This window comes from Hyla sarda, chromosome 2, assembly GCF_029499605.1.
Source record: "Hyla sarda isolate aHylSar1 chromosome 2, aHylSar1.hap1, whole genome shotgun sequence".
NCBI classification, from domain to species: domain Eukaryota; kingdom Metazoa; phylum Chordata; class Amphibia; order Anura; family Hylidae; genus Hyla; species Hyla sarda.
The window spans coordinates 226,737,462-226,752,086 of record NC_079190.1 but is presented as its reverse complement, the minus strand read 5'-3'; the positions used below and the strand labels follow the sequence as shown (position 1 = coordinate 226,752,086).

Sequence of the window (14,625 nt, the reverse complement as noted above, 5' to 3'; positions counted from 1 at the left end):
TTTCTGCTAGAAGAGCTTAGAAGAACTTGGTGGAACAGCTTCTTGGATTCAACTGTAAGTGTTTATAAATTACATTCACATATTAATATAGAGGAGTCGGGGAGTATGAGTCGGAACATTTATCTACTGACTCCGCAGCCCTGATAGAAAGAATAGTGCAGCATGAAGTGCTAGTTTTCTTATAAAAATGACAAACACAATGGCAGAAATCATGTGACAGATCTGTAATGTGTGGTGGTTTCTATTTTGGCTGCATTCACACACACTGGATCCGCTGCAGTTTTAAAGTTGTAAAATTAAATTGCGAAACCGCAACTTCAAATCTGCAGCGGGTCTGGTGTGTGAATACACCCTATAAATGGAGATCATGATGCAAGTGTGAACATAACCTTAGAGTTTACAATATGACAAACCCTATCCAAATGCCATGTTGGGACAAAAGGGGGGTCCTAAAGTCCTAAGTCATGAACTTCTGCTCAGGGTCCCGGAGGAGAGTAAACAGTGGCTACCACTTTGATCATCCTGGGCCCACTATGTATCACATGGATGGAAATTTATAGGAGAAGCCTGGCATGTAACAATATACAGACCACTGCAAGGAAATACACAGCCAATCAGAGCTTCCTCTGCCTACATTAGTTGATCCCTGAGTATGTCTAAAGAATAATAATGGAGATCAGCTTACTGCCGGGCTGGTTTAAAAAATGGGGGTGGGGGGGCTTTGTTTGCTTTTCCCCTTCATCTGCGAGCAAACGACTGAATAACAAAAAAGGCTGCCAGACAGATTCCATTAAAGGGGTACACCGGAGGAAAAAATATTTTCCAGTCAACTGGTGCCAGAAAGTTAAACAGATTTGTAAATTACTTTTATATAAAATCCTTCCAGTACTTATCAGGTGCTGTATGCTACAGAGAAAGTTCTGAATTATTTTCAGTCTAACCACAGTGCTCTTTGCTGACACCTCTGTCTACGTTAGGAACTGTCAGCTGCGGGAGAGGTTTGTGATGGGGATTTGCTCCTACTCTGGACAGATCCTGACATGAACAGAGATGGAAGCAGGGAGCACTGTGGTCAGACTGGAAAGAATTACAGAACTTCATGTGGAGCATACAGCAGCTGATAAATACTGGAAGGATTAAAAAATTTAAATAGAAGGAATTTACAAATCTGTTTAATTTGAAAAGTTTTTTCCCCCCGGAGTACCCCTTTAACTTGAATGGGTCTGTTGAGTTTCCATCATTTTAACCAGACAATAAATATACTGCTATTACATTTTATTGTCCACTCATTTGAAAATAAACTGACAGAGCCACCAACTCTGGAAATTCTTTTTTAAAATACAGTATTTAAAATATGTTTATATTTTTGTGGTTAGAACCTTTTAATATAATATAAATATATTGCTTTGTGATTCATTGACAAGTTGTAAGAACTTACCTTGTTTTTCCTAAGTTTACTCATCACCTCTGTGAGTGCTGGATATCCTCCTTCATACCGCCACAAGTGAACTGGAAGAAGAAAAAATAAATAAAAACAGAACATTATCTACAAAAGCATGTTAGCTTGCTGTGCTGTAAGTGAAAAATGTACATACCTGCCTGATCTTGTTCTCCGTACCATGTATTCCAAGAACCCACCAATGTACATGGGTAGTCCTCTCCTGCGTGGACCTTTGACAGCACATCCTCACTACATGTAAAAACGGGGTTGTAGTTCAGCATTTATGACACTTTTCATTAAATTAACTTTTACAGAAAAATGTATCTGAAGATTTAGAATAGGAATTGACAAACAGCAATACGTAGATTATAATATAGGAGCACAGGGGCAAGAGTACTCTGTACCATCCATTAATTTTAAAGGAGTAGTCCAGTGGTGACCCAGTGGTGAACAACTTATCCCCTATCCTAAGGATAGGGGATAAGTTTGAGATCGCGGGGGGTCCGACCACTGGGGCCCCCTGCGATCTGTACGGAGCGTGTCGACCTCCGCACGAAGCGGCCGCCGACACACCCCCTCAATACAACTCTATGGCAGAGCCGAAGCGCTGCCTTCCACAATCTCCGGCTCTGCCATAGAGATGTATTGAGGGGGCGTGTCGGCCGCCGCTTCGTGCGGGGGTCGACACCCGCTATCTGGCCGGAGAGCCTGGCCCCCGTACAGAGAGATCGCAGGGGGCCCCAGTGGTCGGACCCCCCGGGATCTCAAACTTATCCTTAGGATAGGGGATAAGTTTTTCACCACTGGACTACCCCTTTAATAAAGAGTAATTGCGTTCAATAAAAGGGGTCAGTAAAATTTCTTTAAATGGAATTGGTCAGTAATAAAATATATATATATATATATATATATATATATATATATATATATATATATATATACACACACACACGCACACACAAACACGTATATATTCATATTACACACCCACTCACACTGCAGACACTGTCAGCTAGTTGACAAGACAACAAAATCAAACATATAGGGGAAGATTTATCAAAACCTGTGAACCAAAAAATGGAAAGCCTCTAAATTGCGTGTCAAAACAAATGCTTGTATTGGTCTTCTGTTCAGAGAACACTGCTCTGCTGTGGAAAAAGGTTTCTTCTTTAAAGGCGTACTACAGCAAAAAGTTACTTATCCCCTATTTACAGGTTAGGGGATAATTGTCAGACTGCGGGAGGTCCAACAGGGCCTGTGGATAGGGGATAAGTTACTTTTCGCTGCAGTACCCCTTTACGGGAATCTGTTAGCTTGTATTTATGATGTGCACTTCAGACACTGTCACATAGTTGACAGGGAGACAATATCAAACATGCATATTTAAGTGTTGATGGATTTTCAACAATGTATATAATAGTTTTCTCACTGGTCTCAAGTGTCAAGGAGGAGGAGCTTAGCTGCTTAAGTGCTGCCACATATGGTAGGAGATATGACTTTTCTCTGTAAGTCAAGCTCTGTACATCAATCAACAAGGGCAGGAAGGTGGACCCAGTAAGCGAGCATTGCATACAGCTCTCAGCCCCTCCTCCTTGACACTTGAGACCAGTGAGAAAACAATTATATACATTGTTGAAAATCCATCAACACAAAAAAAATACATGTTTGATATTGTCTCCCTGTCAACTATGTGACAGTGTCTGCAGCTCACATCATAAATACAAGCTAACAGATTCCCGTAAAGGGGTACTGCAGCGAAAAGTAACTTATCCCCTATCCACAGGCCCTGTCGGACCTCCCTCAATCTGACACTTATCCCCTACCCTGTAAATAGGGGATAAGTTACTTTCTGCAGCAGTACGCCTTTAAGAAACATGATGCTTCCACAGTAGCGTTCTCTGAACAGAAGACCAATACAAGCATTTGTTTATTCTTCAGAAGGAAAAGACACAATTTAGAGGCTTTACATTCACCGTTACTGTACATAATAGGGTTTAACCCATTCTTCTGCACTATTCATTCTGACAATTTCCTTTCTCCTTTCGTAGGAATCCAAAAGACTCCCCTATCTCAGATGAGATCGTATCAAAATAAAATAAAAATGCAAGACAAGAGGACTAGTTTCCCCATTACATTTTTTCCCACTTTAGCAGTGTCATCAGGGGAAACGTATAAATGGTCTAAAGCTTTTGGTCTTCTAGATGCATACAGTTTTTGGAGCACTATTTAGTGCAATAATAATTCATGTGTCATATCATAAATAACTACATTAGACACGTTTAGTTTTACCTCGATTTGGACTTTGTACACTTAGATTTTAATATGAATTAGAAAAGTTTTTTTTAATGACCTGTTAGTAAGTGGCTGGGTCTGTTGTGGGGCTAAATATCATTATCATATATATTTTAGCACTTTTAATGTAAAGGTAACTTACCAAAGCTTGTTGTAGGCATCAAGACATTCTGGTTTTACATTGTGAACTGGAATAACAAAAAGAAACAGAGCATGAAAAAGGAAAAGCAGACAATGCAAACATATCACATTGAATCTACAAGGTCAAAAACATGTGACGTGTGATCTGACACGCTAAATTCTAAAATATTCTAGTAAACAATAAGACAGCTATCTGACATATTAGTTACTTTAGTGTAATCTAAGCAAAAGGTAAAACATTTTTTTGTCAAGTGAAAACTGTGTATCATTCTGGTACTGGAGTCAGTGCACAAAAAGACCAAAAATAAAATGTAAGTAAACAAAAACAGACCAGATTACGAGATTAGCAATGTCACACTAGTTCCGTAATAATAATGGCAAGAAAATATTACTAAAATAATAACTAGTACGGTAATTCCATACTGCCCTGTGTGTCATATTGAGGATAAGCATTCTGAATCGGATCTGCTGCAGATTTGAAGTTGCGAATCTGAAGTTGTGCAGTAGTGTAAGAGTTGCCTTGTAAAATCCGGAGCTGCAGATCCACAATTACGGATTTTACAACCAGGGCTGTAGCTCCCATAAGGCGATTGAGGCAATCGCATCAGGCGCTTTGCTGCAAGTGGCGCATTGGCCAGAGATGTCCGGCACACATTACACTAGGCAGCGATTCTCAATCAGGGTGCCCTGGCAGGCGCGCCGAGACACTCCGCTGGTTAAAGATGACACACCATTTTCTACCGCACCAGGTGACACAAACCCTAGCATCACCACTGTTCATACTCTGTATCCTGTGGGTTCTGTAAGCAACACCTTATTCTCTGCAAAATACTCTGATACTGCCCCTCCCAAGACTAGACTTTGGATCCTTCACTGGCTTCAGTTCCTGAACCCCCACCCTCCTGTTACCCTTCTACATCCCTTGTTACCCCTCTGTTACACCTCTAAACCCTACTGTCACCCCTGTACACCTCTCTGTCAACCCTTTACACCCCTCATTACTCTTCTGTCACCCTGTGCATCCCTCTACACCCCGCTGTCACCCCTATGTCACCCATGTAGACCGGTGTCACCCAAGTGCACCCCTCTACACCCATGTACACCCCTGTCACCTCTCTACACCCGTTACCCATGTACACCCCTCTGTTACCCCTGTACACCCCTCTGTCACCCATGTACACCTATGCACCTCTGTATTCCTCTACACCTGTAAAAAAAGGCTGGAGGCATTGTATGTGGGGAAGGCTCGAGGCATTTGGATTAGGCAGAAGGCATTGTGCGTTTGTGTGAGGTGGGGCTGGAGGCATTGTGTGGGGGGCTGGAGGCATTTGAGTGAGGCTGGAAACTAGGGGTGTGAATCGCCAAGAATTTGGCGATTCGATTCGAATCGCGATACCAGTGTGGCGATTCGATATATCGCGATATATCGCGATACCGTCTAGGTGACGATACATCGCGATATATCGCCCACCTGGGAGCATTCATAGATCCCAATAGACGCCGCTGTCAGCTTTGACAGCGGCGATCTAGTACTCCGGTGCTCACTTTTCTCATGTTATCCCGTCCGGGCTGCAAAATAAAATAAAACGCACTTTATCTTACCTGCCAACGAGCCCGCGGAGCTCCGGTACAGTCCGGTACAGGTGTTCGGTCCCCGGGCTGTATTCTTCTTACTTCCTGTTAGTCCGGCACGTCACATGGAGCTTCAGCCTATCACCAGCCGCAGCGATGTCCCGCCTCCGCTGGTGATAGGCTGAAGCTCCATGTGACGTGCCGGACTAACAGGAAGTAAGAAGAATACAGCCCGGGGACCGAACACCTGTACCGGACTGTACCGGAGCTCCGCGGGCTCGTTGGCAGGTAAGATAAAGTGCGTTTTATTAAAAATTCCACATCCCTAAAAGAATCGATTCAAAAATATTTTGAATCGATTCTGTATCGGCAAATGAAAAATCGCGATTATCGCGAGAATCGATTTTTTCTTACATCCCTACTGGAAACATTGTGTGTTGTAGGGAGGCTGGCGGCATTTGGGGAGAAAAGAGAAGGATTCAAAAAAAGGCACCTGAATTTTCACTACATTCCCCCAAAATCAATTACAATTTGTCAACCTGCTTATGTATTCTCTCTTGGGCTTATGAGGTCTATAATACAGGTATCTAGTCTGTGCAGCATCATTGTGGCTGGTTGGGGACTGTTTTTTGGGGGGGATTATTAACTAGGTTTATATTTTTTGTATACCGTTTTCTCACATGATTGTGGATTCTGTTAGTAATACACAAATAAAGAATAAGGAAACCATACATAAAGCTGAAATAGTTACATTGTATTTTATAGAGGTTGCTGGTCTCTCTCTTGGCCAGTAGATTCGAATGAGCATCTTTGCGAGGATCTACTTTACGAACAAACAGTGATCTTAACCAGCTGTCTTCTCTGGCTTTCGAACTGGAGACAGAGAGGCCCCTGTAAAGAGATTCAATATTCATGTCAAACTATTTCCGCACAGCTTCTAGCCTGAAAACAGCATTTCTCTTACAATCAGTGCATGGCAACAAGATTCACAGTATGCCTATTTGTATCAGAATGTTTAAAGGGGTACTCCACCCCTAGACATCTTGTCTCCTATCCAAAGGGGAGCCGAAGGCTCGGGACATCACGGCCGCACCCTGCTCGTGACGTCACGGTCACACCCCCTCAATGCAAGTCTATAGGAGGGGGCGTGACGGCCGTCACGCCCCCTCCTATAGACTTGCATTGAGGGGGTGTGAACCTGACGTCACGAATGGGGCACGGCTGTGACGTCCTTATCCTTTGGATAGGGGATAAAATTTTAACTGCCAAAAATGACTGCTAATGGTTGGGATACACAATCTTAGAACTTAGTGTCAATGTGTACTCAAACGACATACAAACAATGTGACAACTAGACAATGTGGGACATATGCTGACAGGAGAAGATAATATTGGAAGTTTGGAAAACGATTACTTTTTCTGTGTAGTTAATAATTACCTAGAGAGAGAGGACTTTGTTTGATCTTATGATCACTATAGAAAACTGATACTGGCAACCAGCAATGACCCTGATTAAACTATTCAGTCATGCGCCTATTCCAAATTGTGGAGAGCACATCATGGCTATTGTTGCAATTTTTGGCCTTGATGAAAAAAACATTCTTGCTGAAATTCTGTTTAGAAATGGGGCAGAAAGGAGAGAGAAATTAGGTGGAATTGGTCATTCCAAAAAACTTCTGACATGTTGTCCAGACATGTCAAAAGGTTAGCGTGCACTGGGTCTCAGTCCTGAGAACCACTGCAGTCGCAAGTTATAAGCTGTTCTTCAATACCCAGAGGGCCACTCTGTAGACTAATGCAGTGAAAAATATGGATCTGATTGATACCTGGTGCGGGAATTTGGAGTCACATTTGGGAAGATTTATCAAAACAGAGGAAGAGTGTCTATAGGAAGCAATCTCATTGGCTGTTATGGGCAACTGGACCACTCTTCCTCTACAAATATTTCAAGTTGTTGGTAGTTATTCTGTGTTAAGGTAGTAAGGACAAGCAGAAAAAAAATGGGAGGAAGAAAAAATAATGCACCTATGTGGCATAAAAGGTAAGGGTTCTGTAATAATGCACTATTAGTTAGTACTAAAAGTAACATCATTGGGTGGGTTGCCAAATGGCTTTAGCAATGTATTGCATTAACCTTTGCTATTAGCATTTAAAATGTTTCTTCTAGTGTTAAACTGTAAAAGGGGTCTGGGTCTTTAAAGGAAAACGGTCACCCGTTCACCCGCACTATAACCTGATACACCGGGTTATAGTGCGGGTGAACAGGTGACCGTTTTCCTTTAAGTAGGTCCTAAAAGGTCATATATACATAGTAACGGTCACACAAGATAAATGTGACCTTCCTCTTTGGGTATGTAACCAAAGAACATCTATGTACATTTATAAAAGGATATGTTCAATAGTAGAAAAAAAAATGTCAAATAAGCCTAAAGTAAATATATTTCTGTCTCCTTGAAAGCGTATGTTAAAAGAGTATTTACTTGGCCACGTTTGAATGTCATATTAAATTCTTTCATCACTTACCTTGCTCATGAGTTGCAAAACTGAATCAATTACATTTTTTTTCTATATCATTTTTTCTCCCAGCCAAATACAGTAGGCCAGTTTGGTTTTACTAGATCTTAGGTACATACTGGTGTAACTTACCCAGAATGCAAAACATGGTCTGAATACACATTGAACAAAAAAGCTGTATAACTTCAGTTTTGAAGTCAGCAAAAATTGCAATGACAGCTGTAAACTACAGAACATGCTGTTATTTGAGACAAGAAAAGTAAAATTCCTAAATGGGTATTTCAGTGTCCCTAAAATATTCATATATGTATGGGTCCATAAAGAGAAAAAAAAAAAAGAAGACCTGCCTGTGATCCCCCGCAGGTCTCGGTCAGTGCTTTCCGGTCACCCATTGTTTGTCTCTTCTGCATGCTTCTGAGATCAGAGGTTGGAGCAGGACCTGCCTGGTTAGCCAATCATTGCCTGCAGTGGAGCTCCATCTTGGCCAGTAAATTAGCTGAACGGGCAGGTCCTGCTCCAACCTTTCATTGTAGAAGCAGGCAGAAGAGCGGAGCTTTAGGAAACTAGAAGGAACCAAACCCAAACGGGAGATGCAATGGAACCTGGAATCAGGGGGAGGAAAGCATCTTTTTTTTCTCTACATACTAAAGGGCTGGATGAATAATTCTATAATTTCACCAACATAAAGGCAAAAGAATGCAAACAAAACCAATTAGAGCCAATACAGCAAATTTTCCAAAAGACAGAAAAGAAGATCAGTGATGGGTATGGCAGGATAAAGCCATGGCCTCAGAATTCGGCTTAGTTCAGAAATGCATCTGAGGTTCTGTTAGGAGCCTCCTCACAGATTTCATTACAAAAAAAATCATTGACAATATAGTGTACTGGAAAGCATGTTAAAAATCTATTAAAAGCCCTTAGTAAATGAGTCCTACCCTGCTATTATTTTGTTGTTCTATGACTAAACAGAACAACAGAAACCATGACAGCAGTGTGAACCCAGCCTGAGATTGATAACATTCCAGTTGCCTAGACAAACCTAATGCCACCTCTGCCCATTACAGGAGATACTCTAAATAAGATGAATGGGATTCAGTATCAGAAAGCAAACATATTACCTTCTGGTGATTCTAGAGAGAATTATTAACACCGAGATTAACCTAAAGCAATAACTAGAGATTTTAAGAGCCAGACTTGGAAGTCAGTATTATACACTGGGAACACTAACGTAACACATCCTAGATCTGAATGATTGAATGAACTAATCGTATAAAATACTTTTGTCTTTACATAGTAGAATGTGCTGACAACAAAAATCACACAAAAATGATCAATGGAAAACAAAGTTATCAACCCATGGAGGTCTGGATATGGAGTCACACTCAAAATCAAAGTGGAAAACCACACTACAGGCTGATCCAACTTTCATGTAATGTCCTTAAAACAAGTCACAATGAGGCTCAGTGTGTGTGGCCGCCACGTGCCCGTATGACCTTCCTACAACGCCTGGGCATACTCCAGATAAGGTGGTGGATGGTCTCCTGAGGGATGTCCTCCCAGACCTGGACTAAAGCATCCGCCAACTCCTGTACAGTCTGTGGTGCAACGTGGTGTTGGTGGATGGAGAGAGACATGATGCTCAATCGGATTCAGGTCTGGGGAACAGGCGGACCAGTCCATAGCATCAATGCCTTCCTCTTGCATGAACCTCTGACACACTCCAGCCACATGAGGTCTAGCATTGTCTTGCATTAGGAGGAACCCAGGGCCAACCGCACCAGCATATGGTCTCACAAGGGGTCTGAGGATCTCATCTCAGTACCTAATGGCAGTCAGGCTACCTCTGACAAGCACATGGAGGGCTGTTTGGCCCCCTAAAGAAATGCCACCCCACACCATTATTGACCCACCACCAAACCAGTCATGCTGGAGGATGTTGCGGGCAGCAGAACGTTCTCCATGACGTCTCCAGACTCTGTCACATTTGTCACGTGCTCAGTGTGAACCTGCTTTCATCTGGGAAGAGCACAGTGCGCCAGTGGCGAATTTGCCAATCTTGGCGTTCTCTGGTAAATGCCAAACATCCTGCACTGTGTTGGGCTGGTAGCACAACCCCCACCTGTGGAGGTCAGACCCTCATACCACCCTCATGGAGTCTGTTTCTGACCGCTTGAGTGGACACATGCACATTTGTGGCCTGCTGGAGGTCATTTTGCAGGGCTCTGGCAGTGCTCCTCCTGCTGAACTGTTACCCTCCTACAGCCTCCTTCACGTCTCCTGATGTACTGGCCTGTCTCTGGGTAGTGTCTCCATGCTCTGGACACTATGCTGACAGACACAGCAAACCTTCTTGCAACAGCACGCATTGATGTTCTATCCTGGATGAGCTGCACTACCTAATCCACTTGTGTGGGTTGTAGACTCTGTTTCATGTTACCACTAGAGTGAAAGCACCGCCAGCATTCAAAAGTGACCAAAACATCAGCCAGGAAGCATAGGAACTGAGATGTGGTCTGTGGTCACTACCTGCAGAACCACTCCTTTATTGGGTGTGTCTTACTAATTGCCTATAATTTCCACCTGTTGTCTGTTCCATTTGCACAACAGCATGTGAAATTGATTGTCAATCAGTGTTGCTTCCTGAGTGGACAGTGTGATTGACTTGGAGTTACACAGTGTATTTAGGAACCAAGTTATAGGAACTCAACAGAAAGTTATCAATTTCGAAGACACAAATATTGTCCGACAGATCCCATTGACTTTAATTGGGGTCGGGCATTTACTAGATGTTGTGGGTTTGTGATTGATTTCACCATGTGCTCTGTATAGGGGTAAGATCCATAGTAAATTTACAACATCATCCACATGTAACACGTGCGGTTTAGCTGTATATTTGTGACGGATCTGTGTGAAAAATTCTGATACTTGTGGACCAAATTATTCCGGAAGCTTAGAGCAGGCTGGCATCATAGCTCCGCCCCTCATGACTTCACACCCTGCCCCCTCAATGCAAGTCTATGGGAGGGGGCGTGACGGATGTCACGCCCCCTCCCATAGACTTGCATTGAGGGGGTGGGGCGTGACATCATGAGGGGCGGGGCTATGATGTCACGAGCAAACTGCGTCAGCTCCAGTGTTTGGAATAATTTGTAGAGATGAGCGAACTTACAGTAAATTCAATTCGTCACGAACTTCTCGGCTCGGCAGTTGATGACTTTTCCTGCATAAATTAGTTCAGCTTTCGGGTTCTCTTGTGGGCTGGAAAAGGTGGATACAGTCCTAGAAGACTCTTTCCTAGGACTGTATCCACCTTTTCCAGCCCACCGGAGCACCTGAAAGCTGAACTCATTTATGCAGGAAAAGTCATCAACTGCCGAGCCGAGAAGTTCGTGATGAATCGAATTTACTGTAAGTTCGCTCATCTCTAATAATTTGCTCCAAATGCTGAGCAGCGGAGTACCCCTTTAAACATACACAACAGAAGCAGTATTTTGGGGTGTTTTGTATAATTTTTTGAAACTAAAAATATTCTGAAAGATCTACTTACATATCTACTTACATAGCATTTTGTTTTGTTGGCTTGTTCTGGGCTCAGTGACATTTTTTGACACTGAGGGAGCTTTATCAAAGCCTGTGCTAAAGAAAAGTTGACCCGTAGCCCATAGCAACCAGATTTTTTTTTTTTTTAAAGAGGCCTCTGAAAAATGAAAGAAGCTATTTCATTGGTCGCTATGGGCAACTTCACGTTTCCCCTGCACAGGTTTTGTTAAATCCGGCGCTAGGACAGTCGGGAAATGCGCCGCCTCAATACACGGAAAAGCATTTCCGAGCAGATTCCGCCGTGGAGTCCGGGGTCTGGAAGTTCTGTAATGTGAAGGAAGCAGCAGAATCCTATGGAACAATGGAAAGCTGCTGCATTGTATCTGAAAATGTGTATTGGGAATGAGCCCTTATACTTCTGGCTACACCTGACAAGAGGAGCGATAATGATTACATGCTTCAGTGGTCCACTTTTTCAATTACATTTATTAATTTTTTAAATTAAATTCTGTGACATTTTCAGATCCTAAAAATACTTGTAAGTAGACCCGTGTGACTGCCCCAAACGGCAGCTGTCTGACATATTTACAGGTCTGTGGCACAGGCTGAAATATTCCCAGCAATTCCGGCTGTACAGGGTGCACCCATCATACTGGTTAGATGTTAAAATGGAAACTGTCGCTTGCAAAAACTTTTTATATAATGTAGATATTACAGTGTACTGTAGATCTATTATATGATTATTTGTAATCTACATTGGTTAAAAAATGTGTATATTTTTAGGTAAAAAAAATAAAAAATGCTGTCCCTGCAGTTATTGTCTGTGTCTTTGTGAGGAGACCAAATACAGGAAGTGAGGACGGGTCAAGCAGAGCTATGTACAGGCTCCTGGCTTGTCAATCATCCTGATGTCTGAGCTGGGAGCGCGTCACAGAGCCCTGCTTGTCCTCAGTGCCCCGTCTGTCCCCAGAGCCCCGCTTGTCCTCAGTGCCCCGTCTGTCCCCAGTGCCCAGAGCCCCGCTTGTCCCCAGTGCTCAGAGCCCCACTTGTCCCCAGAGCCCCGCTTGTCCCCAGTGCCCAGATCCCTGCTTGTCCCCAGAGCCCCGCTTGTCCCCAGTGCCCAGATCCCTGCTTGTCCCCAGAGCCCCGCTTGTCCCCAGTGCCCAGATCCCTGCTTGTCCCCAGAGCCCCGCTTGTCCCCAGAGCCCTGCTTGTCCCCAGATCCCTGCTTGTCCCCAGAGCCCCGCTTGTCCCCAGATCCCTGCTTGTCCCCAGAGCCCCGCTTGTCCCCAGTGCCCAGATCCCTGCTTGTCCCCAGAGCCCCGCTTGTCCCCAGTGCCCAGATCCCTGCTTGTCCCCAGAGCCCCGCTTGTCCCCAGAGCCCTGCTTGTCCCCAGATCCCTGCTTGTCCCCAGAGCCCCGCTTGTCCCCAGAGCCCTGCTTGTCCCCAGAGCCCAGAGCCCCACTTGTCCCCAGAGCCCTGCAGGGACAAGCCAGAATTGTTTCATCCAAAAATATACACATTTGTTAACCAATATATATATTACATATATACATATAACGTATAATATCCACATCATATAAAAAGTTTTTGCAAATGACAGGTACACTCTAAGGCTCTGCTCTTAATACAATTTCCTAATACAGCATCATTGTAGGTTCACCTAAGGCAGTATTTCCCAGTGTGCTGCTAACTACAACTCCCAGCATGTCCGGACAGCCTTTGGTTGGAAAACCCTGACCTAAAGTAGTATCTTCTACTTCTGGATATACCCAAATTACTATAGAGATTAGAAGGCAGATATTAGATTTAGTAGACATTCATTGGGGCAGTCCTTGTTGGCCTTGACTGATAGATCTCTCTCTATACCCAAACACTGAGATCAATAAAGGCTGGCAAAGTGGGTAGAAGCCTCAGGACCACCCAGATGACCCCTGGTTAAGGACAAAGAAAAACAATTACAGGAGCCCTTTATTTAACCCACCCAGTCAGCAAGGACAGTTGATATGAGGAGAGACTAGATTTGTTTAGTGTTATTTACAGTATTTATATAACAGTTAGGACATTTGTTATTTCTCTTAGATACTTTTTAATAAGTAGAGAATGAAGTTGTTTACATGAAGTTTCCTTGTGATACATTTCACCAATGTAATTACATTTTACAGACCCATCTCACACACAGGCTGGTGGGATTGGGGTTCTGGGGTGTCCCTGGGGTATGGTAGGACTGGGCCATGTGTGCGGGGGTGACCTTGAGCCGTCTCGCAGCTGTCTCCAAGCACACGCACTGCAGGAGCGCAGTACAAAACACAGGGACAAACAGCAGGAATATAAAAACGCACCACAAAAGCCGCAGCCGCACACAAAGTGACCCGAGCCTCGTCCTATGGCTACTACACGTTGTGATCAGCCCCTTCCCAGTGAAAAAGATAAACCGCACCGAGACCGGGGGAGAAGAAGCCGAGCAAAAGCCGTGTTCTCACCTGACCAGCAGGACGCTCGGCCCGCAGGCCTGGACCTTCGCTGCCCTACTCAATGCCACCGACATGGCTCTGCTCGCCATCTTGCACAACCTAATGCGCTGCCAGTAAACGTCAGGCGTGGAGGAGGAGCGGTAATACTGACAGGCACCACCAGGTGGAGAACTGCTGCAGCCTTGGAAGTACTTAGAGTGAACTGCAATACTACAAGTAACCACTAGAGCGCCCCCGCGAGCTCGAGTTGCTGGCATAAAGCTAAAAGACGTGGAAATGACTGCACAATTATATTTATTTAGGATTTAAATGACATAAAGACGTAACCACTTAGAGTTCAGGTTTATTCATAGAATGTTAGTTACAGATGATGTATTGTTTCCTGTTTTATTAATAAATTAAATACATTAATAAAGAAATAAAACTTTGAAGATAAAATATTTTTTATATAAAACACACAACATACAAATTGTTTTCTTTTCTGTATTATAAAAAAAAAAAGGGATTCTCTTGTTCTTAAAGCAGTTTAAAATGCCAGAAAGTCCTATATGCACTGCAGAAGTCCTATACGTGAAGTATTTTATGGCATTTCCACCAAAAGACCTCACCTTTAACCCCCTTAAAGGAGTACCTGCCCCTAGACATCTTAT

General features: G+C 43.5%; 1 protein-coding gene across 1 annotated transcript in view; it reads right to left on the bottom strand.

Moving 5' to 3' along the window:
• The window catches only part of NIPSNAP2 (nipsnap homolog 2), a 32,039-nt gene extending 17,878 nt beyond the window's left edge, over positions 1 to 14,161 (bottom strand). The window contains exons 1-5 of the mRNA XM_056556489.1: positions 13,985 to 14,161; positions 6,198 to 6,337; positions 3,876 to 3,921; positions 1,596 to 1,690; positions 1,439 to 1,509 (exon numbers count right to left, since the gene is read on the bottom strand). Coding sequence (XP_056412464.1) covers positions 1,439 to 1,509; positions 1,596 to 1,690; positions 3,876 to 3,921; positions 6,198 to 6,337; positions 13,985 to 14,064 — 432 coding nt within the window. The 5' untranslated portion in view covers positions 14,065 to 14,161. The remainder of the gene's footprint in view (positions 1 to 1,438; positions 1,510 to 1,595; positions 1,691 to 3,875; positions 3,922 to 6,197; positions 6,338 to 13,984) is intronic.
• Between the last annotated feature and the right edge of the window lie 464 nt (positions 14,162 to 14,625).